Here is a 25,405-nt window from a genome sequence, read left to right on the forward strand (position 1 = left end):
AATAATCGGCTGTTGGAACACACGTGAACAGATGTTGATGCGGGGGTTCATTGTTATTGACCAAGTGCTCAGTTTCGAAATCGGAGGTTTGATGGTGGGCAGTTGGTGAAAAGTGGAGGCCGGACCTGGGGCCGCTCGGCATTTCACTCAGCTCAGATCAACATGACGGGAGTGGAGGGTTGAGAATGGCATCCTGGATGCTGGATGAGAAACCCCCACTTTCCCTCCACAGTAACCGCCCCACCATGCCGCTCATGTGCCCCACAACGGCCGTGAGTTACCTGGCTCGCCTGGAAGCTCCGAGCTGAGTTCCCCATTCATGCCCGCATCTCGACCTGCATTCACCTCCGTCGCCGTCCCGAGCCGCGCTTCCATCTTCCGGCCTCCGCTTTGCTGCAGTCGAACTCTCATCGACCACCGGCGAGTCTACGTTTGCTCACCGTCGAGACATCAACCCCCCACCGGGCAGCCCGCGCCTCCCAGCCTACCACTCCCGACCCAACAGCCCCACCTCGGGCCGCTGGCAGCAAGCCTGCTGTAACCCCCCCTTTCCCACGCCCGCGCACGCCACGGTCGGTCAACTCGGTCAGCACGGCGTACTGCATCATCGATTCATCGACCCCATAGTGCAGCTCTTTCCTGTATTTCTCTCCAACCAGCATGTCCTACAAACCCTAGGATTCCACTTCAAGGATCAGAGCTATGGACCCTGCTGTCCAACGTGCCCTGAACGACAAGCTCTATGACAAGCGCAAGGTTGGCGCACTTGAGTGCGTCTCTCTTTACCTCCTCCGACAGCTCTGCTACTGACTCAAGCATCCCTGGGTTAGGTTAGAGCGGCTCATACGCGACCTTGTCGCCCAAAAGGACTACCCCAGGGTCGAGGCCGTGCTCGACCAGCTCTGCAATGACTTTGCCTATGCCGTCCACCAGCCTCATGCACGGAACGGAGGACTGATAGGACTGGCCGCCGCCGCTATTGCTCTGGGCTCGGTATGTTTATGTCCTTCGCGAACCTCCCTTTCCTGACCCCTCACCGCCCCTCGTAGCGTAACGCTGTTGATACTAGTCCCCCGTGCTTACCATCTGGTTGTGTCTTCTATTGTCACGCTTAGGAGCTCGCTAGGTATCTTGAAGTTATTGTACCACCGGTACTTGCCTGCTTCACGGATCAGGATGCCCGTGTTCGGTACTACGCCTGTGAGGCCATGTACAACATCGCCAAAGTGGCAAAGGGCGAGATTTTGATTTACTTCAACCACATTTTTGACGCACTCTGCAAGGTTAGTCTCCCCTCCCTAGCCTTGCCGACATCAAGTCTCACTAGCCCGATTTGGGGTTTAGCTGGGCGCCGACTCGGAGCTGTCTGTCAAAAATGGAGCCGAGTTGCTCGACCGTCTCATCAAGGATATCGTTTCGGAATCTGCCGCCACGTTTGTCTCCTCCTTAGAGCAGCCACCCCCTTACCACGAAGACGACAAAGATGCGCCTGACGACTCAGTTGAGCTACCGAGGGCGTTCTCTTTGAAGCGCTTCATTCCGCTGCTCAGGGACCGCATCTACGCCCTTAACCCCTTCACGAGGACCTTCCTAGTTGGCTGGATCATCCTCCTCGACTCTATTCCAGACCTGGAGCTCGTCACTTACCTACCCGACTTCCTTGGCGGACTATTACGCTTCTTGAGCGACTCGAACCGAGACGTCCACGTTGCCACTCAGGGTTGTTTGGACAAGTTCCTCAACGAGATCAAACGCATCGCCCGCATCAAGAAAGGCATTGCTGAGAGCAAGAGGTCGAAGGAGGGGAAGCGCAAGCGGGTCGACTCGGTAGAGAGCGGCAGCATACGGCCGCAGCTTGAAGAGGGAGACGAGTTGGACTCGGAGACGGCCGCCGACGATGACGATCTTGACAGTGAAGACGACTGGGTCCCCGGCCAGGACGTCCAGATTAACTACAAGGCCATCTTGGAGATATTGACGGCCACCCTCGATTCGCCATTAGGTAAGCAACGCAGCCCTCGCGGGGTTTCCGGGTGATCTGATGATCTGACTGATGCATATTGTAGAGGAGGATGGCTTGTTGGAGTCGCTACGTTGGATTGTCGAATTCCTCGATATATGCCCGGAGGAAGTGCTCCCCTCCACACCAAAAATACTAGCCCACCTTCTGCCCGCCATGGCTAGCGGTGTTGAACCGATCCGCCAGGCCGCAGGGAGGGTAAACACATCCCTCCTGAACTATGTTGTATCTTTATCCGACGAGGCCGAGGTGGCGATGCCGCTGCTATCACGGATACCCGCTCCTCCGCCACCGGTGGGCGAGCGGCAGGACGGGACCACGAGCGCTCGCGCTTCGCTCTCCGGCTCGAGGGATATTGAGGTACGGAGTCCCACGCCAGCTCAAGTGAAAGCTTTGCCGCGTACTCCAACTCCGAGCCTTCCTCAGCCCCAACCGCAGCCGGACCTCGATTACGCCGCCGCGGTGAACTCGCTAACTCTTTTATTTCTCAACGACCACGAGGCCACCCGGGTTGCTGCGTTGACATGGTTGATTATGTTGCATCGCAAGGCGCCGAGGAAGGTTCTCGCGTTCAATGACGGGACTTTCCCGGCACTGCTGAAGACCCTCTCAGATCCTGCCGAGGCAGTGGTTACAAAAGACCTGCAGCTGCTCTCGCAGATTTCGAGGAACAGCGAGGACGACTACTTCACAAATTTCATGGTCAGCTTGCTCCAGTTGTTTTCCACAGACCGGAAGCTCCTCGAGACGCGCGGAAACCTCATCATCCGCCAGCTCTGCACGAGCCTCAGTGCCGAGCGCATCTACCGTACCCTGGCCGACTGCATCGAAAAGGAGGAAGACGTCGAGTTTGCTAGCATTATGGTTCAAAATCTCAACAATAACTTAATCACTGCGCCGGAGCTCGCCGAGCTGAGGAAGCGGTTGCGTAACCTCGAGACTAAGGTTAGTCTCTCGCTGTCTCATGACCGTATGTTCCCTGAGCTAATACTAGGTGCAGGACGGGCAAACCTTCTTCGTCACCCTGTTTCGCTCCTGGTGCTATAATGCTGTTGCCACATTCTCTCTTTGCTTGCTGGCGCAGGCGTATGAGCAGGCTTACAACTTGCTGCAGATATTGTTGGTTCGCTCGCCCATCGTAGCTGGGTTCAATCCACTGACATCTTCCCAGCGCGGAATTGGAAATGACCGTCAATATTTTGATACAGATCGACAAGCTTGTGCAGCTCCTTGAATCGCCAGTTTTCACATGTAAGAGCGTTCCCCCCTTGAGGTGCGGTACGTCCTTCGTTGGTTGACATACGCCAGATTTGCGACTTCAACTCCTTGAACCCGAGCGGTACCCGCATCTGTACAAGTGCCTATACGGTCTCTTGATGCTCCTGCCACAGTCATCGGCCTTTGCCGCCCTCAAGAACCGGCTCAACAGCGTGAGCTCGATTGGGTACCTGCACATCACTCCTCGACCGTGAGTGTTCCCTCCACTTCTTTTTTATTTGCGGGCGACCCACGTTGAGAACCCACCCCAATCATTCGAGCCTTCAAGCAACGTATATTAGGTCATTAATGTCGTGAACAGGAACGCAACAACACCCAACGCCCCTACGTTCGACCGCCCCAACCGCCTCAAGGGCCGAGAAGAAGGTATTATCCGCTGGGGCGAACTCCTCGAAAAGTTCCGCGCCGTGCAGGAGCGTGCCCGTAGATTGCACCGCATGGGTGGTGGGGGAGATTTGGACGACCCCTCCGGCGGAGACTTGCGGCTCGGGGAGGCGGACCAGAGGGGGCAGGGACCGGATGCCGGTGGTGGAGGTACCGGGCGAGGAACGAGGGGCCCTGTGCCTACCGTCAAGGAAACGCCGCCTGCGAAACCCGAGCCAACGCCGAAGCCGAGGTCGGGACTAGGGAGACAGTTTGGGCGACTGGGAGGGGCCGTGTCTGGGCGAGGCAAGCGCGCCTAGTTTACCCCATCTGGATTTAATCGTGCTTTTGGCTTTTCGTCTTTTGCTGTGTTATGCGAGCGTCGACGTTGATTCACTCTGTTTTAGTGGTTTCATCTAGCTCTCTGACAGCGTCTATTTCTGACTAGAGATTCACGATCAGCATCGGATGCGTATCGGCGGCGTACTAGTAGAGTGCGACAACAATACCCCCTCGGGAAGCGAGACGGAACGGGCGGATATGATGGTTAGTCGGGGGAGGGGAGTCAGGGTGGCCGGGCCGCATAGTTCTTCGACTACTTCTAGCTAGACCAGACCAGACCAGACCAAAATACAGATGGACTGATCAAATGCTGGTATCCTACCACTACAATCACCACCGTCGCCACTATCACCACTACCAAACCACAACCCCCACCCCCCGTTCTCATCCTCATCCCCATCCCCATCCCCGCTCTACCTCCTCACACTCCCCCCCCTCTTCCTCGGCGTCTCCCTCTCCACCAGCCCCTCAAACACCTCGTCCCGCCGCACCGTCATCCGCCGCAGCTCCCCCCTCAACCCCTCCAGCTCCTGCCGCGCCAGCTCCGCGTCCGGCGGCAGGCCCGCAAATGCCTGCACCTGCGCGTCCAGCTCCCGCTTCGCCGCCAGCAGCGCCGCGTAGGCCTCCTCCTCCCGCCGCACGTCGGCTAGGCTGGGTGAGGGGCGGGTCCCGCCCCTGTTGTTGGTGGTGTTGTTGTTGGATGATGAGCGGGCTATGGCGGCGGCTTTGTCGCGCAGTTCGGGGATGCGCGTGGTGAGGGTCTTGATTTGGCGTTGCAGGGAGAGGTTCTGCAGGGCGAGGTCCGCGGGCGGGTGGTAGCCTGTTTCGGCGCGCGGTTGGTGCGGGGGGTTGTTAGATGATGATGATGGGGGGTTGGTCTGGTTGTTGTTGTCCTTGTTGTCGTCGGGATGGTTAGGGTGGTGCGGGTGCGGGGGTGAGGGTGGGCGGAGCTCGGCGGCGAGGTGGGCTGTTGCGGTGGCTTCGCGCGCGAGGTGGGCTGTGAGGGTGTGGATGCGGGCGGTGGTTTGCTCGAGCGTGGAGGCGGTGGTGGAGAGGGTGATGAGTTCGGCGCCGAGGCCGGCTGGCGTTGGGAGGGGGGTGTTGGTCTGTAGTGCGAGCGCCGCTAGGGCGGTGAGCGCGGTTTGGCCTTCCCGAGGGAGTGAGGCTTCGAGGGCGGCGAGGATTGCTTCCCGGGCCGAGTCGAGGGTGTTAGCGTTGGTGTTGTCCCCCCCTTTTTGGCTTGCTGATTCCTCGTGGGCGCGGAGTTGGTCGAGAGTCTCGGCCTCGAGACGGGCGATGAGGGTGCGTTCCTCATCTGCTGTTTCGTTGGCGGAGGCTAGGGCGAGCAGGACGCGCAATGTATCGGCATTGCGCTCAAACGGGGGAGGGCCGCCGTTGGGGAACTTGCGTTGCAGCCATCCATCAACATAAGACCAGTCTTTGGCGGCTGAGGCAGCCGCGCGGGCCACTGAGGGTGAGAAGATGGCGGCGTTGGGGGGTAGATGAGCCATGTTGCTCTCGTGAAGTGTGCGCGATGAAGGTGTGGATGACTGCACGACCTTATCGGAGGTTCAAATTGGGGATATATTGTTGACTTCCGGATAAGGGATCGAGATGACCACCTGATGATGATCGAGTTGGGTGAGTGGTGTTGATGGTTTGTCTCAAACTCAAACCCGAAATTAAGAAGTATAGGAACTGCGGAAAATGATGCGCATTTCCTACTACTTCAAGCATAACCTTCAGTTAGTTGAACACAGCATCTAAGATTTGGTCCTCCGTATAGTGAAGCCCCTTACTCAACTCCTGACTTAATCGTGAGAGTGACGGTTGACGGTGTAAGTTGAGTTGAACCGTTTCTGGATCCGAGCGCCCCACTGGAATGCAGCACCACCGGCTGGTGGGGCTCGATCCGGTCACTAACCCCAACCCTTACCGTTGACGTGGATGCCGAGACTTCAAAATGTGTGATGGGAGCTTCTGATTGGCGATATATCCTTGAAGTAAACAAACCCTTGCAAGGTCGTTTAAGAATGGTGCTCTTTCCGTCTGGACGCGACTTCCCCACCAATTCATACCAGATACCGATCAACCTTCACACCCAGTACTCACCCATGAATTGGCGATTTGCTCAATTTGTTAGACTAATCCCACGACGAAATATCGCTGCTTTGAAGCGCCATCCGCCACGTGTTTGTTTTCTTCGGCCCCGCGACAACTGAGTCGCGATGGTGCAACCAGACTTTGACGGCCTCGACACGCCGCGCACCAACGTGGGCGACGCGACATATCTTAGTCGCCAACCCGATTTTGACATTTCACAAGAGCTATCCTTTCAGTCCCCCTCAAAAGACGCGAACCTCCTCCAGCAGCTCCGCAACGGCGGCCGACCAAACCTCAAGACCCCACGCGGGAGTCGCGCACCCTTCAATGACCGCCGAAACCTTCCTGCTGGCCTAGGCGGCCCCGAGTTTACGCCACTGCTCAAATCTGCGACTAGGAATAGCGTGCGCCGCTATGGCGTTGGCAAGGAGAATCCGGGGCGAGCAACCCCCGGTTTCCTCGCCAAGATCGACGAATCCATGACACCCATGCCCGCAGGCGAGACCAGCATGTTCGGAGCCTCCCGCAACACCTCGTCCTTCATGGACGGCACCCCTCTCCCCGAGGTAGACAGCAGTAGTGCCGCGTCTACCCCCATGGTGATGAGGAGGCGCGAGAACGGCAAGGGCCCCTTGGAAGACGGGAATCAGCTCTCATTGCGCGAGCAAGAGAACGTCATCGACAAAATCGAAAAGGAGAACTTCGGCTTGAAGCTCAAGATTCACTTTCTGGAGGAAGCCCTGCGGAAGGCCGGCCCCGGTTTCAGCGAGGCCGCCCTTAAGGAGAACACCGAGTTGAAGGTAGACAAGGTGACCATGCAGCGCGAACTCCAGAAGTACAAGAAGCATCTCACCTCGGCCGAAAAAGACCTCGAGAGTTACCGACACCAGATTCTTGAGGTGCAGGAGAAGGCCAAGCGAAGATACGCCGACGAAAACCAGAAAGTTGAGCTTGAGCGGCTGCGGCAGCAGCTTGAGGAGAAGGACGCCGAGATCGACAACCTGCATCGGCAGCTCGAGAACCAAGACGATGGGCAGGATAAGGTGGAGAAGCTCCAGGACGACATTGGCGATTTGGAGGCGGACCTTCGGCGAAAGGACGACGTTATCACCCAACACGAAGACGAGATCGACGAGCTCAGGGAGAAGGTCGACGACGCCGAGGAGCAGCTGAAAAAAACGCAACGACGAATGGTGGAGCTCGAGGAGAAGGCCCAAGACAGCGACCGCCTCCGCGAGGCCAGAGACACAATCGACGACTTGGAAGCCAACGTGCGGCGTTTTGAGCAGCAGGTTGCCGACATGAGGGATAAGCTCCAGGAGGCTACCTCAGAAAAGGACCGTGCTGAGGCAGACCTGGAGGAGCTACAAGAGGAGATGGCTAACAAGTCAGTCGTCACCAAGGGCCTCTCTCGCCAGGTCGAAGAAAAGATTGCACGTCTGCAATCTGAAGCCGACAGGGCCCGCCAGGATTGCGCATCCCTTGAGGAGGAGCGCTCAACTCAGCAAAAGGAGATGGACGGCATGAGGGCCAAGCTCAGAGAAGCCCGTGAGGAGCGCGACTCTTCCGAATGCATTCGTCTGTCTTTGGAAGCCAGGGTAGACGAGGAAAATGGGTCTTGGCGGAAAGAGTTGGAGGATGCCAGGCGTCAACTCAAGGAGGCCAGGCTAGAGCGCGACTCAGCCGAGCATATCCGCCTAACGCTGGAATCCAAACTAGACCAAGCGCAGGCCGACCTCAACATGCGGAACGACGAGAAGGCCCTCCTCCAAACGCGCCATGATGCCCTGACCAGCGAATCCACATCCCTGCAGCGGGAGGTATCTAAGCTCAAGCAGTCTGTTGCCGAGGCCGAAGACAGCTTGGAACAAGAACGCCAGCACGCTTTGGGCATTGAGCAAGACATCCGGAACCAGTTCCGCACCGAAATCGAGCGGCTCAACGACGAAATTTCCGACCTCCAAGCAGAGTGCCGCGAGAGGGATAATCTCTACGACAACGACAGCGAAAAGTGGGAATCCGAACGCCACAATCTGGAGGTTGAGCGGGACCGTGCCGAAGAACGTGCTGCTGGTCTCCAACGCACAATCGAAAAACTACGGGACACCGAAGGGGCCTTGTCGAGCAAGGAAACAAAGCTCCAAGAGGCCCTCCAGAGCGAGGCGGAGAGGCACAAGAAGGACGAGGCCATCTTGCGGAGCCAGATCGACCAGCTGCAGCAGGACTTGAGCTCCAGGCAAGACATGTTGGAGGATCTCCGCAGCGAGTTGTCAGCCGTGAGAGACGATCTCCGCCAATCCCGGCTTGAGTGCGAGGCTCAGAGGGAGAAGGTGGAAGCACTCGAGGACGAGGTCGAGATCTTGCAGGCCACTATCGACGAGGAGTCTGAAAAAGCCCGTTTCGAACTCGACCGGGCCCAGCAAGAGTGTGATCAACTGAAGCAACAACTCGCGTCTCTCAAAACCACAGCGGATTCAGCCAGAGCATCGTCAACCGCCTCCCAGGAATCTGCTAAGCAAACCAACGAGACTGTTGCTCGCCTCAAGTTCCAGCTCTCCGAGGCTACCGAGAAGGTCGCCAAGCTTACAGAGGAGCGTCGAGCGTTGCAAGACCGGTCATCGGGCCTGGATACTGAGCTGCGCTCTGTTCGTGCCTCCCTGGAAGAAACCAAGGCTGAGCGAAACCAACTAGAGACAGAGATTGGGCGGCTCAACGAGCACGGCGAGGACACCTTCAAGTACGACCAAGAACGGATCGACCTGCGCGTTGCAAAGACCAAGCTCGAGGGTGAGCTACGCCGCCTCAGAGAAGAAAACAAGGCCCTGGCCGAGAGGCGGCGGGAGGTTGAGGAATCACTCGAGAACGAGATCGAGAAGGCTGCCGCCGAAGAGGACCGCCTGAGTGAGGAAATCCGCGAGCTTCAAGCAACAGTGCGGCAATCATCGGATAACACTGAGCTTGCGGCCCTCCGCCGGACCATCCGCGAGCTTGAGCGCCGCGTTCAGGAGTACGAGACGCAGCTGGCCGCCTCCCAGTTCCCTCTTCAAGGAGGCGAAGGAAATAGTGAGCTCTCTGAGCTTCATCGCGAGCTATCTGCCGCGAGGAAGAAGGAGATCGATCAGCTCAAACATGACGCCTCCCAGAAGGAGTCCATCAAGGGACTCAAGCGGCAGATTGCGGATCTGGAACGCAAGGCGCACGAAGCCGCCCTGGACCGTTTTGCAACTTCCCCGTCATCCCATGGGGGTTCCGCACAAAAGGCCGAGGTGTCCGAGTTACGCCATCAACTCTCCACCGCCAACCAATCCGTGCATGACTTGAAGCGGTCTCTACGTGACGTTGAGCGCAAAGCCTCCGCGTCGGCACGTGAGCTCCAGAAACATCTTGATGAGCTTGAGGACGAAAAGTTCGTGCTTGAGCAAGCTTTCGAAGATGCACAGACGGCCGCCGAAGAGTCTGCCGTAGCACACGAGGAAACGTTGAAAAAGTACAAGCAAAAAATGGAGAAATATAGGCGGGAGCGGGACGAGCTAGCCACTGCCGTGCGCGACCAGCGGAACAATAGTATGAACAGCAGTCTTAGTGAGATGCCGCTTGAGGAGCGCCGCGATTTGCACAAGATGTTGCGCGAGTCACAGCTCTCCGCAGACAAACTCGATCGCGAGCTGGGCGAACACCGCGAGGCGCTCGAGGAGCTCATGGGAGTGGAAACATCCCTCCGCAAAAAGCTGGAACGAGCTCGCAGCGAAAGGGCCACATACCGGGCTAGCGCAGAAAAGCTGCACAAGGACTTCAAGAAACTCAAGGCCGAGAAGGACAGGGCCGTTGCCGAGGCAGCCTCGGCGGCCGCCACCGCCAACGAGGAGCGTGCTCTTGTCCGAGTCTCCAAAACCGGCAAGAACGGCGTCGACACCGACGCTATCATCCGGGCCGCCGAAGCCGCCGAGAAACGGCACGAGAAAGAGATCCGCGGCATGGTGATGCAGATGGAGTGGCTCAAGGCATGCTGGGACCGCGAGGCCAAGCTGCGCAGCGACGCCGCCTACACGAAGCAATACCTGATGATGCAGATCCAGGTCCGCGATGCCTGGTACGCTTTTTCTTACTTTGCCCCTCTTATCACCGTTCCCAAATTGCTAACCACCACCCTCTCACAGCAACAAAGCCGACCTGGCAATCATCAACCGCATCCGCGCCGAGATCAAGCCGCCCTCCGCCCGATCCAACTCCTCTTCCGCCCGGCGCGACCACTACCCACTCCGGCAAAAACAAATCCAACAAACACCGCAACAACCGCAACCCGCCAAGCCACAGCAGCAGCAGCAGCAGCAGCAGCAGCAGAAGAGGCGGACCCCGCGCGCGAACCTGCGCCTCGCCCTCAACGCGGTGCGGGGGGTCGTCCGCATGCAGATCGGCGCGCGCGCCTGGGCCAAGCACGACAAGATGCGCCGCAAGCTGGCCGACTGCTACGACGGCATGCAGCGCGAGGAGCGCATCCGCGCCATGCGGGACGCGTGGCGCGCCGACGTCGCGCGCAAGACGGGCTCGCCGACTTCTTCGGTGGCGAGGAGGGTGAAGAGTGGTGGTGGTGGTGGTGGTGGTGGGATCGAATGTTGATTTTTCGGTCATCGGGTTTGGTTTGTTTTGGTTTGGCTTGTTTGTTTGTTTGCGTGCGTGGCGTATCAACCTGGCGTTTGGTGGGGAGGCCCAGTTGGTTGGTTCTTTTCTTTTCGAACTCTGGATCGAGTGGCTAGGCTGTTTTGTTTTGTTTGGGTACCGTTGGAAAGAAAGGACAGAGGAGCTCCTGCTACTCCCGTATCGGGCGACCATTGGTGTCGAGGTCAGAGCATGTTGGCTGTCGTCCTGCATGGGGTCATGATGTATGCATTCTTTATTTATTTTGGGTTGGAGTTCGGCAGGGTTGGTCGGTTGCGCGGCGCGTGGAGATACCTTGGGCATAACCACAGGTTTTGGCAAAGGGCGGAGTAGGGTCGGCTGCATGCAGCATCAGAAGCACAGTCATTGATATCAAGCTTGTTGAATTCATTTGTTTTGTTTACCGTTACTTCCGGGTCTCAGGGGCTGGTGATCTTGGCGTTCAAAAGAGACTGCTGGCTAGCATTGATATCAAAGCAATCTGTATCCATACCCGAATGCACAACTACTCCCAGAACCTCCGTAATACAGAAACACGGATAAAAAAGAACATAGGATAAAACCCAGCGTATGCATTTTCACCGCCATCTAGGTCAGCGCATAGCCCGCCCTTCTGTCCAGCACGGTACCCCGGGAGGAGCGCATGCGAGAACCGATTAAAACCCCAACCCATGACTTCCTAGGAACCTAAGACAGTGCCTCCCCACCACCTGTTCCACCCATCCATCATGTACAAGCGAGTGACTTGGCGACCTCGACGACAGAACCCGTAATATAATCATCTCATTCATACCCCCAGCCCTATCCGAACCCAGCCAACCCCGCCTTCCTATCCAGAATAAATCCCAATATCGATACGTACTCCCGAGTCAATGCAACCAAAGCAAACGGTAACGATCGGCCTCCCCACATAGTGTATGTCCTACAAAACATCACATCACAAACAAGACATTGGTGTCTGATTGCCCATGAAAGCCATCCATGACACCAACCGCGTCAGCCACATACTCTCAGGACAGAGATGCAGTGGGATGCAAGACGGGAAGAAACCTACCGAGGGGATGGCTGCACGAGAGCTGGGGCTTCTGGGTATAGCGGGTCTGCAGCTCGTCGCGGATGCTGTTGAGCAGCTGGACGTAGCTCTGCTGCGGGTTCTTCTTGAGCGCCGTGATGAAGGCCCACGACATGGCGCCGGTGGCCTGGGAGGCGATGGTCGCATCAGCTCTGTGGGGAGAGGGCGACCGTTAGCAGAGAACTAAAGCGATATGAGAACGGACGGGAGGGGGCACGAACGAGGTCTGATCGTCTTTGCTGCCCGAAAACATAACCACGTCCGCTGGCGATGTCTTGACCGCCATCGACCTAGCATAGGCATCCTCGCTGTTGCTGGCCTTCTTGAAGAAGCCCATGATGTTGTTGGCCACGCCACCAAGATCGCCGCGGCTGTAAGCAGAAACGGCGCTGAGCAGACCCTGACCGGCCTCCTTGGCAAGGTTGGGCTCCTTGAGGATGCCCTGGGTGGAGTAAATGTAGGGTAGGTCGAGCGCTGTGCCGGAGTGACACGAGTCGAAGATGGCTGTGAGGCGCACGCCCGCTTGGAGGGGGCGCACCATGATGCGGTGCATCTCGTCGTCGGTGATGTGCCCGGTGTGCCGGAAGTCGACGGGGTAAATGACCTCGTCATACCCGTCCTCCTCGTCGCCATCGAGGTCTTTTGTCTGCCCGCCGTGACCTAAAACGGAGTCAGAACCTACATTTCACCGAATCAAGGTGCCGCGCTTACCGGAGTAGTGGAAGAATAGCGAGTCGTTTGGCCGGGCGTCTTTGACAAGCCAGTGCATGGCCCTCAGGATATTCTGCTTCGTTGGCTGGCTCATTGGGTTTTGCTGGTCATCGGTAAGGATGACCATGTCCTCGCGCTTGTAGCCGAAGTTCTCCACGAGGTAGGCCGACATGTTCCTCACATCGTTGATACACCCCCGGAGCTGACCGCGCTGGTTGAAGTAGTTGATACCGATCAACAGGGCTTTCCGGCGCCCCGTACACTGCGAGTATTGAAACGCGAATTGTTGTTGGTATCCATAGTGTTGGGTCGTCGGCGGCGGTGGCGGCGGGGCGCTGTGGTTCCCGTGAACGTACGAGTTCGAGTTTACCGTTGGCATGTCTGCGGTTGTTAGTGTGTGCAATCCTCATACCTGGCAATGTCATGCTCACTTGGTCTCCCGAAGTTATTAGGGGCCGGTTGTGGGGGATGATATCCCTGGGCGGCCGGTGGCTGGTAGGGGGGTTAGCCTGCGGCGTTTCACTTTTGAGATTGTAGTCAGACGAACTTGCTGGTAGCCGCCGTAGGCCGGGCCGGGCTGTTGGTAACCATACCCGGGGCCTTGAGGCGGCGGCGCGGGCTGCTGGTAGGCATAGTTTGGAGATCTTCGCCAACAAACATCAGTCTCTCAACCTGGAAAAAAAACATGTATGCTGCGCAAGATCGGCCGAACATACGGAAAGTAACCGGCGTATTGCTGCTGTGGCGGCGGGGCGTATCCACCGGCGTTGTAGCCCGCACCAGGAAATCCAGACATATCCAGACGGATAGTCGGCGCGGCAGGATCGGACTCGGAACAAGGAGGAAGGGCCGGTCGGTCGGACGGGCGGCCGGATATGATCTCGTAGAATGGACAGACGGCGGCGTCGAGCGGCGGGAGTGGGGCGAGGCAGAGGAGAGCTAGGTATCTAGGTAATAATAACTCGGACGGAGCCGGGGTTTATAGGACGCGTTGAGTGATGGGAGCTCGTGCGGGAGCGGCGTAGCGGGCGGTGGAGGAACGTGGCAGGGCAGAATTGGGATCGGAATTCGAGAATGCCGTTCGTCTGCTCGATCAGATCGTGGAATCTACCAGAGCTTGCCGATGAGCAAAGCACAAGATGCAAGGAAAGGGAAGAAAAAAAAACAGTTGATGATGGCTTGCAGTATGGAGCAGGGCAGTGAGACATGGCAGAAAAAGCGGACGGGAACCCGACGGGGCGGTCAAGAGCCGACAAGGGCATGCGTGGGTGCGTCTTGACCAAAGATGGGTTCTCCAATGGCCCGGGAGGAGGGCGCCAGTTCGACGAAGTTACGCACCTGCAGGGGAGTTCTTGCCAGGGTGTTGGCGGCCCGCTGCCCGCGAAAATGCGATGTTCGGGGGGGCGGGATATCCAGGCACAGGTGAGAGAGAGGCCCTTGGGTATCCAGCGGTGGGGGTCCTGCTTTTGGGGCGAGAGTCTTCAGCTCGGCGTGCTCGGTGAGAGTTTGGCTAACCTGGAAAGCTCGATGGGCTTGGGTTGCAAATCGCGGGCAGCATATCGGCTCTGGGTAAGGGTGGGGTTGCCAGCACAGCCTGCCGTGATTGGATATGGAGCAGTGGGGTGAGGGGCGCCAAGCCATGTGGCCTGCGGATCCCGAACTGAAACAAGAAACCAAGATCGTCCCGTCTTTCAGCTCTTTCCCGTCGCCAAGGGACCTGAACAAGATTCTCTCAATATTAATCTCGTCCAAATCTGCGCTCGCCTGACGTTGCTTTGGGCTATCCAGCTGAGTTTCTCAGCTTCCCTCCCGTGAATTTGGCCACTTGAGCACGCTCTCATATTGCTAACTACTACCTTCCTTCCCAACCTCGGATTCGGAGTTGGGTAAATGGGGGCGAGGTTGCCGAAGACGGTCGCCGGTTCGCCGACCCCGACTATCGAAACGGCGACCATCGAGCTGGCCTTGAAACGTCACAGGCTGACAAGCCCTCAAGAAAGTTGTCGTCGGCATGTCGCCCAGGTTTGACCCAGTTACACAGCGATTAGTCGGATTTCAAGAGGTGGACATGGAGCCCGCCCAACTTGGCAGCCGAGGTTCGGCACCGTCTTCCGAGCCCAGATGTCTCTCTCTGTTGGACTGCGATGATGTAATGTTCCATACTATCAACAAAAGACGGGAGAGAGTCAGATCCAATCCCGTGGAAACAACAATGGAGGGGAGTTTTTCCGCAATCCGTGCTTACAAAACAACACAAGAGACACCACGATTGTTCACAGCCCACTGATGCAGTGGCAAAGAACTGCTGCGGAAACCGCGTCTGTCTGTATAAGTCCTGAAATAGTTAGCTCCGGAATCAGCGACAATCGTCCATTGGTCAACGACCTTGGGATTTTCGAGCGGGGCCGCTGAATCGTACCGTCAGCCATTCATGGGATTCCAAAAGAAGCATGGTTGAGAGGAGCTCGGGCCAGTATAGTTACTGGTCAACCCGTTCGAACCGCCGTCGCAGTGATTATTTTCATGATCCCTCACGTTCCTATGAACCGCAGCAGAAGTGATGGCGGATGGCAAATTCCATTCCCCTGTCTCGAGCTGTGCTAGCTGAACCGGCGTCCATAGCAGCTGGCAACCTAGGAGGCCCCCGAGCAAGTTCCCGAGCCGACGAGCCCAGCGAGCAACGTTCCCACGCCAAGTTGTTCCATCGACAACAACGGATCACGCGCCCGTCATTTTCACATCCCCTTGGCTCTGCCCCTTCTCCGGCACTGCCCCCTCGCCATTCTTGACCTGCTCCCGCATCATCCACGCCATCATGCTCCATACCAGCTGCATCGCGCGCACCCGCTCGTCCACCTTGAAGAAGTCAAACCACGGGCTCCTCCAGACCTCGAGCCTGCCCCAGCTCCGGCCGTCGCCGCCGTCCTCGACCTCCCCGGACAGAACGCCGAGCAGCCGATCCGGCACGCGCATCCTCACGATGCTCACGTGGTGCAGCACCGTGCTGATGACGAAAACGTCGTCGTAGTCAACCCCCTGAGCCCGCCCAATGGCTTCGTACCGTGTTTTCTTGTCCCACGTTGCCTTCGGCTGGCGCACCATGCGGTAGTTGTCGTACATGGGGTGGTTTCCCGATTTCTTGAGCCGCTTGACGCTCTTAGAGGATCCGCTGCCGCCGGCGGCCGAGATGACGTTGTTCCCCGTGGGGAAGGGGATACCCCCGCCAACGGGGCGGGAGGAGGGGCGCTGAGGGAGGGGCGTTGCATCACGTGCTTTGGAGGACGAGGACGGCGGCGCGCCCTCCGGCGGCGGAGCGTCCTTGTCCCCAATGGTCTGGTCCGCCCCAGAGAGCATCTCCACCTCGCGCCCGATGGGCCCGCCGGGGCCGCCACCCCAGCGCGGTTTGGTACACCACCAGGCGTTCTCACCGATAGGCTTCTCGGTGCGGCCTTCGCGAGCGCGTTGCTGAGCCGTGATCAGGGCCGCGACAACTTCCCGGGCTAGGTCTAGGATCGAATCCCGGTCTGTTTCCTGGAGCGGAGAAGCCGAGTCCACTGGTGGGAAAGACGTCGTGTGTCTGGCGCTCACGGCCGCCACTGGACCTTCGGTGATACCAGCACGGGCTGCTTCGCGAGTGTTTGGGGTCCGGAAGATGAAGGTGCACCCAGAAGAGAAGTAAGAGCTGCGTGTCGAGCCGGTGGAAGATTTGGACGTGATGTGAAGCCGTGGCTCGGTGCGGGGTGCCGACACATTGCATGTGAAGTCGTACGCTACCAGCTTGAGGAAAGCTGTGATCATGCTCTGCCGGTAATCGGCTGGCATCTGATGGCCAGCTCCAGTGCGGTAGAATTTGACGGCGTCGGAACCATTCTCCTGGGCCTTGTCGCCCTCGACTGGAGCGGGGTCATTCTCGCCATTTCCCTCTCCCACCTGGCCGTTCTTAGCCTCGGAGGCTGGATGTACCGAAGTGTCTTCCCAGAAAGCAGAAAACAGTTCTAGGTGGCGATAAAACTCATAGGTATTTCCCAAGCGGACCTGCGGCTGGCCCTTGGGGGGCGGGATTCTCCGGATAGTCCGGTAGGCCGCCTCGTTTGGAATCGAAAGCTCGCGTTTTCTGTCTAGGTATGTCTGACAGCCGGGCGAGAGGTTGCCCGTGTTCAGCCGTTTACGGGTGCTCTCATTAGTCGCATGAACCTCCTCGGTGGAAAGGGCGTGCCAAGCTTCGAAGTCCGGGATGAAGGTTGGGTCCGGGAGCAGTTGGGCTGGAGCAGCATCCGGGACCACGTGCACCCCGAGAGCTTCAAAGTGCGAGGTAGTGACCTCAGTGGGCCGGACAATGTTCTGCAGCACCGAGGTGAGTGGCTTGCCGGGCTTGTCAGAGCCATGTTCTTGGCCGTCTACAACACCATCGTCTGAGGTTTGCGGGTAGCACCGGGGTAGGTTGACTGGTGTCGGCGGTGGGACGTCCTTTGGGGGTCCCTTTGGCGCCCCTGACGCGGGAACTAGACGATCGGATTAGAACATGAATAGCTGACGAAAATGGCCAGATAATCACGGCTTTGTCGGCGCCGAGGACGATCACGCGAAACATGTACAAGAGATGGGGGAAGGGGGGAATAAAACAAATACTATGGCCCGCATAATGGGACTAACGGCACCACCCTACATGGCCAGGGAACAGGAGCCATTGCGAGGTCAAGAAACGGCAACAAAAGTCAGGATGCTCGGTGGAAGGTTATTGGCCCAGATTTGACCATCGCACAACCCAAGGAGAAAGGCTGAGTGGGGGTTATGAAGGTAGGGCCAAGTGCGAGGCGTTTAGTGAGTGATAGAGATCGGAAATTATAATAGGTGGGCAGGTAGTACGACCGAGGGGAAACATGGAATCTTGGGCCGGAGCAGGTTCACACGGTCGAAAGAACCGGCGGGGTTGGCGCTGGATACACCGAAAAGGAACGTTCCACTTACTCATAAACGAGAGGTTCCCGAACATGATGGCTTTTCCTGAAATTCGGCGGACACAGCCACGAACCAAATAAAGGTACCAGACGGCCCCAGATCAGTTGCTGAAGCAGTGCTTCTGTCCGGAACGGCCGTGCTCACGGGGAGTCGAAACGGCGAAGGGGGAGCCGAATATGCGGTGAGTGCTCACAAGGTCGAGCTTGGCCGCGGACGTCTGGGATTTACGGCTGTCTCTCTGCCTGGGCCTGGCTGCGTGTTCAACCAACACTACAGAATTGTGTCGGAGAGCAAAACAACCAACGTCGTCGACGAGAGTCTCCCGGTCGCCGTGAAGCAGGAGAAACCACGCGAGCGGATTGCGAGCGGAGCGGGGCAGGCGATGTTCGTTGGCATTGCATGCATGGACGATGTTACGGTTGGGCCGTGCACTTCCATGTTACCCCTGAAGCCCGGTCCGGAGGTGCTTCGGCGTCCGGCCGAGGACCTCCGGATGTGTGGGAATTTTGCTGTTCGTAATTCCCGTCGTGCTTTTGAGATCAAAACCTCAGATAACCGACGTGAGGTGGCAGGGAAGGTAATTTCTTCCAGTATGTACGAACATAGACATTCCATCCTTCCTCCGTCGGATATTCGTTCCACTAATGACGGCAGCCGCGACTCCTCGGCCCACTCACGGGTTTAGTTGTCGGAAGGAGCAACCTCGTCAAACAAATCCCACCTGGAAGGCTTGTGTTTCTTTCTATCTGATACTTCCCAAGCACTCAGGCAACCAACATTCCCATAGGGAGAAACGAAGGTACCAGCCAGCCCATTGGGGGTTTTGAATCTCGATTGAATGTTCTTTTTTTATGGTATGCTACCGTTTCTTCCAGCCGACGGCGCCTTGTTTCAGGCGATCGCTCAAACGTGGAAACCTCTCCCCTTTACCCCCCGAACCGGTAAAGTCCAGCAGCCCAGGTTCCTCGACGCTCAATCCCACCATTTGACCCTTCAACCGGATGACAACAAGCATCTCGAGGATTTATTCACTCGTGGATTCATCTCGAGAACAAAAGCAACAGCCAATGATGCAATTTGGTCCCCTGTTCGTCCAGTGTTGCTTATTCTGGGTCCTCGAATGTCTCGGTGTCTTCGGGTGGCTGCTGCGGGAAACCACCCACAGACAGGGATCAAATCCCCCGCACCTGTTCTGCATCAGAAGCGTCGCAGGACAGGGATCAACCCATCACGCACGAAGGCGTGCAGCCTGCAGGAACCCCTGACGAAGAGCCGCAACCGTCAAGATGGGAATCTCTTGTGGTAGTCGGCTCGGGTGGCACGTCTTCCTGAACCTGTCTAACCAATAGTGGCCCTCGCCGACCCCTGTTTTGGCCCATCAAACGACTTCCAGCGTCCATGCTGCCCTCGCACATGTCGGAGCTCGCCCGGTTAGGCTATGCTACCGTCGAGGGCTCGAAGCACTCGGAGTCGTGCTCGATGGTTCGAGTGTGCCAACCATCATGGCCTCCCTGGATCCTGAGAACGCAACCACCGTGCGTATGGTTGCCGCCAAGCCCACCTTGCGACAACGTACCCGTCTCCCATCTGTTACGTTTCCAATTCCGGATCTCCTACCCTCCCCCTCTCTCTTTTCCCGAGGGTTGGGCAGCTCGTCCGCAATTACAAACGTTTCTCGTTCAAACCTGAGTTAGGTGTTGTTCGTCTCCTTCGATAGGAGTTTTCTATTCTTTCGTTTCTTCGAGAAATCTTGATGATTTCTCAATGATTACTCGGCCCGAGTGGCCTTCATCTTCGCTTCTACTGAACCTATTTTCGTTGTATTTTTGTACCTTTCGTCCCCATCTTCTTCGTTCCGGAGCGGCTGGCTTCGCGCATCAAGGTTATCGAAGAGGGACTGAATTTGGGAGATGGCGTCAAGCGGGCTTCCATCGGGAGCCTTCCTCACCACCCTCAATGGGCGGCGATGTACGGCGGTCCCCCGCGTGGCAGCTGTATCTACGACCGTGAGCAGGGTCACTACGGTGACCACGACAAGCAGCTCGACGACCACCGTAGCAGCCGCGAGCCCGTCGGGGGGCTTAGCAGCAGCGCCGGCTGCAGACATAGATGCAGGCACCGAGGCGGCCGAGCAGACTTCAACAAGTACGACGAGCCCCTCCTCAGTTGCCACTACAAGCACTTCCTCCGGCTCGGTGCGGATTGCGCAGGCTCAGGACAGTGAGTCGGGCACTTCGGCAAGCCCACCGTCACCTTCGCCTGACGCTCTCGCAGCATCCGACGCTACTTCCCAGCCCTTCACTGCCGTTGCGGACGTAACAGCCTCGCAAGCGTCCGTGGAACAGAGCAGTCAAGCTGATGCCAGCGTAACAGCCCCGGCTGTAGCAGATACACCGGCGGCTTCGTCAGAGCCCACTCGCGCCGAGTCGTCCTCCCCTCCTGATCTAGCAGTAGGCCCGGTGGCCACGGCCCTCCTCACCACCATTGAATCGCCGCCAACGCCGACCGATCCCGTCGTCGCCGATTCAACAGGGTCAACGTCAGCAGATGCAGCCGCGAGTTCGATTCCCAACTCAAACAACAATGCGGTCCAGTCGACCGTGGCAGTAGCCGGTGGCGTCATTGGCGGTGTCGTTGCCATCAGCTTTCTCGCATTTTTCATTTGGTGGTGGAGGCGCCGGACGCAGAGGAAAAGGAGAAGCACCCTCTTGACGCCCCTCGACGTGGGCCCGTCCTATGACCGCGATGAGAAGGGCGGTTATGTGATCTCTCGTGGGAGTATCGGGCCAACCCCTGTGGCAGTAAAGGTTAAGGCTGCCCTTGGCCACAACTATAAGAGAATTCGAGGCCATATTAGGAATCGAACAGCGCCATCGGTGAACCTAGACCGGGGCACTTCTCAATTTATGGATTCCGCCACGAAGCACAGCCGGACCAACTCTGGCATCATTGGGGCCGAGCCAACAACGACAGATCGTCTTAAGGATTGGTGGTCAGGCCTGGGCAAGAAGTTCAACCGGCAGAACAACAGCGCCCAGGAGAAGCCCCAGGGCGTCACGCAGGAGAAGAAGGTGACCAGCTCACAGCCTGATTTCTTGACTCTCCTTAGCATGGATGACGGGGAGCTCGACCGCGAAGCACAGCGACGACGAGTCAGCAACGCACGAATCAACGGCCGCGCCAACTCTAGTGACAACCTCCTAGGCGGCTTAAATCTCAGCTTCGGCAACGACAACCCCTTCAGCGACGCCAACGCCATCGCTCACACCTCGGCCAAGCCGGCGCCCCTGGCGGTGAACCAAGGCAACGCAGCCAACCCCTTCAGCGACGCGAACGCCATCGCCAACCCAGCCCCCACCATGCCCAAACCAACCACCTACGTCGCCGACATCCGCCGCTCCCGCAGCAACAGCACCGTGGCTGGCCGCCAACCCAGCACAGTCTACAACTACAGCAACGCCAACCGCGACAGCGCCGGCTCCCTCCGCTCCATGGCCACAGCAACAACCACCAACCAGCGCAACAAATTCCGCTCCGACCCTTTCGACCTCGAGCGCCCCGAACTGCTCGCAGGCGGCGGTAACAAACCGGCCATGCTCCCCAACAGCCGCACGAGCAGCACAGCCGCCACCGCCGGGTCCGCCCCGTCCCCGTCCCCGGGACCAACCCAGCCAACACAGCAACAACAGACGGGGGCGACGATGATGATGATGAACCCCCCCGCGCGGGCGCGCACGCGCGCCGAGTCGTTTTCGTCCCGCTACTCCAAGTTCTCCAAGTACTCGTCCGGCGTGAGCGCCATGTCGGCCGACCGCGGCAGCAGCATGGATTGGAGCGACCCCGGCCCCGATGTCGGGCCTGGTGCCGCGGGGAGCTGGGCTACTAGTGGTGGTGGTGGTGGGGGTGGGGGTGGGAATGGGAGTGAGAGGACAAGGGCCAATGGGGGACGGTTGAGTGGGGGTAGCTTGGGCAGTTTGGGGAGTGTGGGGAAGGCTATGTGAGGATAGTGGTGGTGACTGCTGTGCGTGCTGTTGTATGGACGTGTGAGGGGTTGGCGTTGCGGTAGTTGCTTGCTTTTTGTTGGAGTTGTTTGGCCGTGGCTCCTCAGGGGAAGGGTGGGTTGTGCTATCCTTGGTTTTGGATGACAGCGCCGCTTGGCCGCGGCCTCCCTATCAAATACCGCAGGCCCGCATGTGTATAAAATACGGTACGGAGGGTTTCTGAGCGGGGGGTATCAGTTTTAGAGGTACGGCTGCCCTGTATCCTCCGCTGCCCGAGGTCTTTAGCTGATAACCGGTCAGGTTAGGTGCCGATGGGTGCCTGCTCAGGGCCCAGTAAAGGAGAGGAGGCCTCGAGGGCGGATCTCTCGTTTGAGGCCGACGTGTGATAAAAATATGAGGGTGGGGACGAGGGATGAAGGACGGATGAGGAATGAGGATACCCCGACGCTCGCTTGACTATCTAGGAGCTCTGCTTGCGCATGAGAATACGAACTGTTTTTACTCGCTTTTTGTAAACCTAGTTCACGAATCGTGCCATGTCTTTCCTGAACATGGAGCCGCAGGCCTCACTTCAGGTTGTCGTGCTTGTCCAGCCCCAACCAGATCCTCAGGGGCTGGCTGGCTGTCCTGGAGTAAGTGGAACCGATGAGTCAGTCACCTCATGGAAGAAGAAAAGGCCCAACTGTAAGCGCAGATGTCGACAATGGAAACTTCGAGTCCTCGACTGTAGGAACAAAACGAACGCCATCCTGAAGCCCAAAGAAACTGTATTTACTCCATTCACTTTTATTTTACCCTTTCTTTTATCTGATTTATTTCTGTCGACATCTTTTTATTTGTTCTTTTTTGCTTGATTTCTTGCTTTCCTTTCGAGTTCGGCGTTTTTGGCCAGAGAGGGTGGGAGTCGGGAGTCGCGCAGTTCAGGTTTTGCCAACACATCACCAATTCCATGGCCGCCTTTTCATGCACGCCTTCATTATGCATTGTTCAATTCTTCCAATCACCGCTAACACCACATCGCTTCTGCGCATCAAGGCAACTTCAGGGGTTCCGCCAACAAGCGCTTCCCGTCCCCAAGCTCAGCTCCCGTGAGACAAAGATTCGCTCCACCGCCCATTCCAGTTGAGGAATCTGATTGGTTCCCGCCGCGCGACGCCATGAAGACGCGAACCGGACTCGAAAAGTCGCGGCGCGCGTCCTCGGCGCGGGGTTCCCCAGCAACCAATTTGATTGGCCTGCAAGCACTCAAAGCCGCCCATTCCAACCAACACTCAAACCCCGAACCAACAATTGTCCCGCGCGCCCCTCGGTGTCCCGCTCCCTCCGCGAGCCGACCTCGACCAAATCGCCTCATGCATCCCACACTCAGCTCATCTGTCGTACACTCGGTATTCAATCCCTGGTGCTGCTCGACCCCTGCCGTACCACCCAACTGGGTTCCGCCTCAAAGCAACGAAGGAAAAGCAGTCGTAAACAAAGGGAAATCGCCAATCCGGGCTCGCGAGCCCAATGGCATTGCTCGCCCATACAAAATTTTAAAGTGATATCGTGCACTGCTGCTGACAGGCAGAGGTGATATGATATCGGTGACAGTCTCGGGGTGGGATTAGTGAATAGGAGTGAACCACCATAACCGGAACGCCGATGCTCCCAATTGTAGGACGTAAACAAAGATAAATGAAAAGTTGCAAAAGAGCCGGGATGTCGGCCAAAAAAGGTATCAGAAGGTATAGCGCAAGACAGCCGAGTGCCTCATTGTAGTCGAAAGTAGGCGAAAAGTGATAGGAAGATGGTTGGGGTAGAGCGGACAGGAAACTCCAAGGGAAGCCAACTTCACAACATAACAACCAATGGCCCTCAGGATGGTATGTCGTCAAATGTGAGGCGCCTCCTCGCCACGCTGCGCGGCGTTTTGCCTGCAAGAGGCGTCTTCCACGGCTTTTGCGCTGGGCTGGGGGTCATGTGAAGGAACTCGGCAAAGTCGAAGCCAAGCCCGGGAGTGGCCGGATAGGGGTTGCCGCCGCCGGGGGTCGTCATCATCGACGATGGTAGCGCTAGCTTGTTCTTCGGTGGTGGTGTCGACGGGGGGTCCATCCTGTTCCTCGGCGGGTTTGCGGGTGACGGTGACGCTGCCAGATACAAGAGCAGATCCGCGCCTTCCTCGCCGGTTTTCGACTCGCTCGCTGCTGGCTGCCTGTCCCTCGGCTTCTTCATCAAGGTCCGGCTCCGCATTGGTGGTGTCCTGGGCGGCGACACCCGAACATGGCTGGTGTGAAACGAGTGAGTGGGCAGATCGTCCTCGTCGTCCGAATTGGCCGCATAATTCGTGGTAGTAAGGACGTCACTGATCTGCCTCGACCCCGAGTAGAACGACAGGTCAGGACCCGTTGATGTAGTGAAGTGTTGCTGCCGCCTTGGTTTTATTGGCGATGACTGGATAAAGGGGTGGTGGCTCGAAAAAGACCTGTGTGCCGTCGGAGACTGGCGGAACCGCTTGCTCGGACTCGAAAACGCATTGTCGTCAAAAGATGCCAGATAAGTACGCTTCCTATGCCCGGTGCTTCCGTTGCTGGACCCAATGGCATCCGAAAATAGCGGTGCTTTGAGCGGCGAGCTCATGAGCGTCCGGGAGGGGTATGGGAGGTCGGAGGCGCTCGAGGAAGAGTCGGACAAGATATCGCCATCCTGCAACCGTCGGCGGCGCATCTCCTGTTCGAACTTGGGCTCAATCATATCCAGTGTCTCGTTCACTAGGTTGTGTTTCGTCTTGAACTGGGCAAGGGCGAGACGGTTCTGTAACCTCCGGGCCATCTGAGGCAAAAATGAGTGCTTGTCAGCTTCACACCCCTGCCAAGGGAGGCAGAAACCATACCTTGCTGATTTCGGCTCTCTTGAGCACCCTATCCGCCACAACCTCGGGCTGTTTCTTCAACGGCGACGACATCATCTTGCCGATAATATGACTTTGCAGGCATGCAAAAAGTCGACACCGGTTTGGTGGTGGGAGGCGCAAGTTCGGAGTAGGAGAGAGTGAGGCCTGGGGGTGATTGGATGGTTGCAGCGCTGGGCGCCTAAAACCGCCGTGAACGAGGAGGACTGGTCGAGATGCCGTCGAGAGGTTTGGTTGCCGGCCACAGGCGATTGTGTGGTGCCAAAACGTCAGGCTGGTTCCTGGCTGGTCACTTTATTCGGTACACAGCCGCCGGCGCTTCAGCACGGGAAGAGATGGAGTTGCGCAGGAGTTGAGGTTGGAAAGCCCGGACAGGAACAGGAGCAAATTCACATTCCTGTGGAAACCGGCAGATTACCCAGCTGAGCACTGGCCCACTGGCTGCAGCTGCGGCACAGGGCGAATTGCGGGAGCTTGCTAGGCTGCCAGGGGGTCTTTTTGGCAAGCAAATTTGTTGGTTGCATTGTGCATTCCCAGCATCTGCATTCAAACTGCCCTGGTCCCCACCGGCAAACAACGAACAGAGCTCTTCCCCTGGTCCGATGTCAACAACTCCACTGTGAAACGGTGACAATGGAGCCTCGAGCTGGATAGTTAGGTTCGGCAAACATTGAATGCCCCGAATATCTGTGGGACATTCCTAGGCTCTCCGGGAACAGCCACAACATAAACCGTGCGAGACTTGCCGTGCCGTTTGTTAGGATTCCGGCGGTGACCGGGGCTACGACACCATAGCTCTCTCGATATAGCTGGGTCAGGGGCTCCACAACCGCCAAGGCAGGTAACAATCTGGAAGGATGTGCTTTTCTTGTTTCAGTTACAAGTACTGCTCGGTGGGTCGTTTTGGGGTCGTCATCGAGGGTTTTCGGGAGGCTTTGAATGGGTGACTGCTATCAGAGCGAGGGGGATGCGAATCATGGAAGGCAGAATGATACCTTCCACGTGTGGTT

The 25,405-nt window shown here is 57.6% G+C and overlaps 6 protein-coding genes across 6 annotated transcripts; 2 read left to right on the forward strand and 4 right to left on the reverse strand.

Moving 5' to 3' along the window:
- Positions 1-702: 702 nt before the first annotated feature.
- Positions 703-3,981, forward strand: B0H64DRAFT_313509 (vacuolar protein 14 C-terminal Fig4p binding-domain-containing protein; the record flags this gene model as incomplete). Its single annotated transcript, XM_062800165.1, has 9 exons — positions 703-770; positions 831-993; positions 1,116-1,283; positions 1,345-2,002; positions 2,067-2,965; positions 3,021-3,139; positions 3,192-3,271; positions 3,329-3,488; positions 3,600-3,981. 9 exons carry the CDS (start codon positions 703-705, stop codon positions 3,979-3,981), a joined length of 2,697 nt encoding a protein of 898 aa, XP_062665019.1.
- A 435-nt stretch (positions 3,982-4,416) lies between these two features.
- Positions 4,417-5,871, reverse strand: B0H64DRAFT_471414 (uncharacterized protein; the record flags this gene model as incomplete). Its single annotated transcript, XM_062807881.1, has 1 exon — positions 4,417-5,871. Exon 1 carries the CDS (start codon positions 5,512-5,514, stop codon positions 4,417-4,419), a length of 1,098 nt encoding a protein of 365 aa, XP_062665020.1. The 5' UTR covers positions 5,515-5,871.
- A 5,732-nt stretch (positions 5,872-11,603) lies between these two features.
- On the reverse strand, positions 11,604-13,294 carry B0H64DRAFT_40500 (peptidase C14, caspase domain-containing protein). Its single transcript, XM_062804415.1, has 6 exons — positions 13,262-13,294; positions 13,097-13,189; positions 12,977-13,037; positions 12,546-12,926; positions 12,056-12,494; positions 11,604-11,986 (listed from the first exon to the last, which is right to left on the reverse strand). Exons 4-6 carry the CDS (start codon positions 12,922-12,924, stop codon positions 11,773-11,775), a joined length of 1,032 nt encoding a protein of 343 aa, XP_062665021.1. The 5' UTR covers positions 12,925-12,926; positions 12,977-13,037; positions 13,097-13,189; positions 13,262-13,294; the 3' UTR covers positions 11,604-11,772.
- A 1,629-nt stretch (positions 13,295-14,923) lies between these two features.
- B0H64DRAFT_40680 (uncharacterized protein) lies at positions 14,924-17,656 on the reverse strand. Its single transcript, XM_062804528.1, has 2 exons — positions 17,514-17,656; positions 14,924-17,047 (listed from the first exon to the last, which is right to left on the reverse strand). The coding sequence occupies exons 1-2, from the start codon at positions 17,536-17,538 to the stop codon at positions 15,264-15,266; spliced, it is 1,809 nt and encodes a 602-aa protein (XP_062665022.1). The 5' UTR covers positions 17,539-17,656; the 3' UTR covers positions 14,924-15,263.
- Positions 17,657-19,306: 1,650 nt separating this feature from the next.
- Positions 19,307-21,773, forward strand: B0H64DRAFT_40519 (uncharacterized protein). Its single transcript, XM_062804427.1, has one exon. The coding sequence runs from the start codon at positions 19,415-19,417 to the stop codon at positions 21,503-21,505; it is 2,091 nt and encodes a 696-aa protein (XP_062665023.1). The 5' UTR covers positions 19,307-19,414; the 3' UTR covers positions 21,506-21,773.
- A 1,206-nt stretch (positions 21,774-22,979) lies between these two features.
- On the reverse strand, positions 22,980-24,846 carry B0H64DRAFT_40617 (uncharacterized protein). Its single transcript, XM_062804489.1, has 2 exons — positions 24,378-24,846; positions 22,980-24,316 (listed from the first exon to the last, which is right to left on the reverse strand). The coding sequence occupies exons 1-2, from the start codon at positions 24,450-24,452 to the stop codon at positions 23,363-23,365; spliced, it is 1,029 nt and encodes a 342-aa protein (XP_062665024.1). The 5' UTR covers positions 24,453-24,846; the 3' UTR covers positions 22,980-23,362.
- Between the last annotated feature and the right edge of the window lie 559 nt (positions 24,847-25,405).

Source organism: Chaetomium fimeti (assembly GCF_033439085.1).
Source record: "Chaetomium fimeti strain CBS 168.71 chromosome Unknown B0H64scaffold_1, whole genome shotgun sequence".
NCBI classification, from domain to species: Eukaryota; Fungi; Ascomycota; class Sordariomycetes; order Sordariales; family Chaetomiaceae; genus Chaetomium; species Chaetomium fimeti.

Bases quoted from the DNA above. Each gene is read 5' to 3' on its own strand.
- B0H64DRAFT_40680 (XM_062804528.1), bottom strand. From the start codon at position 17,538: ATGTTCGGGAACCTCTCGTTTATGA. The intron at 17,048-17,513 runs GTAAGTGGAACG...CCGATCGTCTAG, and splicing joins CGGGAACCTCTCGTTTATGA to TTCCCGCGTCAGGGGCGCCA.
- B0H64DRAFT_40617 (XM_062804489.1), bottom strand. From the start codon at position 24,452: ATGATGTCGTCGCCGTTGAAGAAACAGCCCGAGGTTGTGGCGGATAGG. The intron at 24,317-24,377 runs GTATGGTTTCTG...TTTTTGCCTCAG, and splicing joins AGAGAGCCGAAATCAGCAAG to ATGGCCCGGAGGTTACAGAA.
- B0H64DRAFT_40519 (XM_062804427.1), top strand. From the start codon at position 19,415: ATGGCGTCAAGCGGGCTTCCATCGGGAGCCTTCCTCACCACCCTCAAT.
- B0H64DRAFT_40500 (XM_062804415.1), bottom strand. From the start codon at position 12,924: ATGCCAACGGTAAACTCGAACTCGTACGTTCACGGGAACCACAGCGCC. The intron at 12,495-12,545 runs GTAAGCGCGGCA...ACTCCGTTTTAG, and splicing joins GCTATTCTTCCACTACTCCG to GTCACGGCGGGCAGACAAAA. The intron at 11,987-12,055 runs GTTCGTGCCCCC...CTCTCCCCACAG, and splicing joins AGCAAAGACGATCAGACCTC to AGCTGATGCGACCATCGCCT.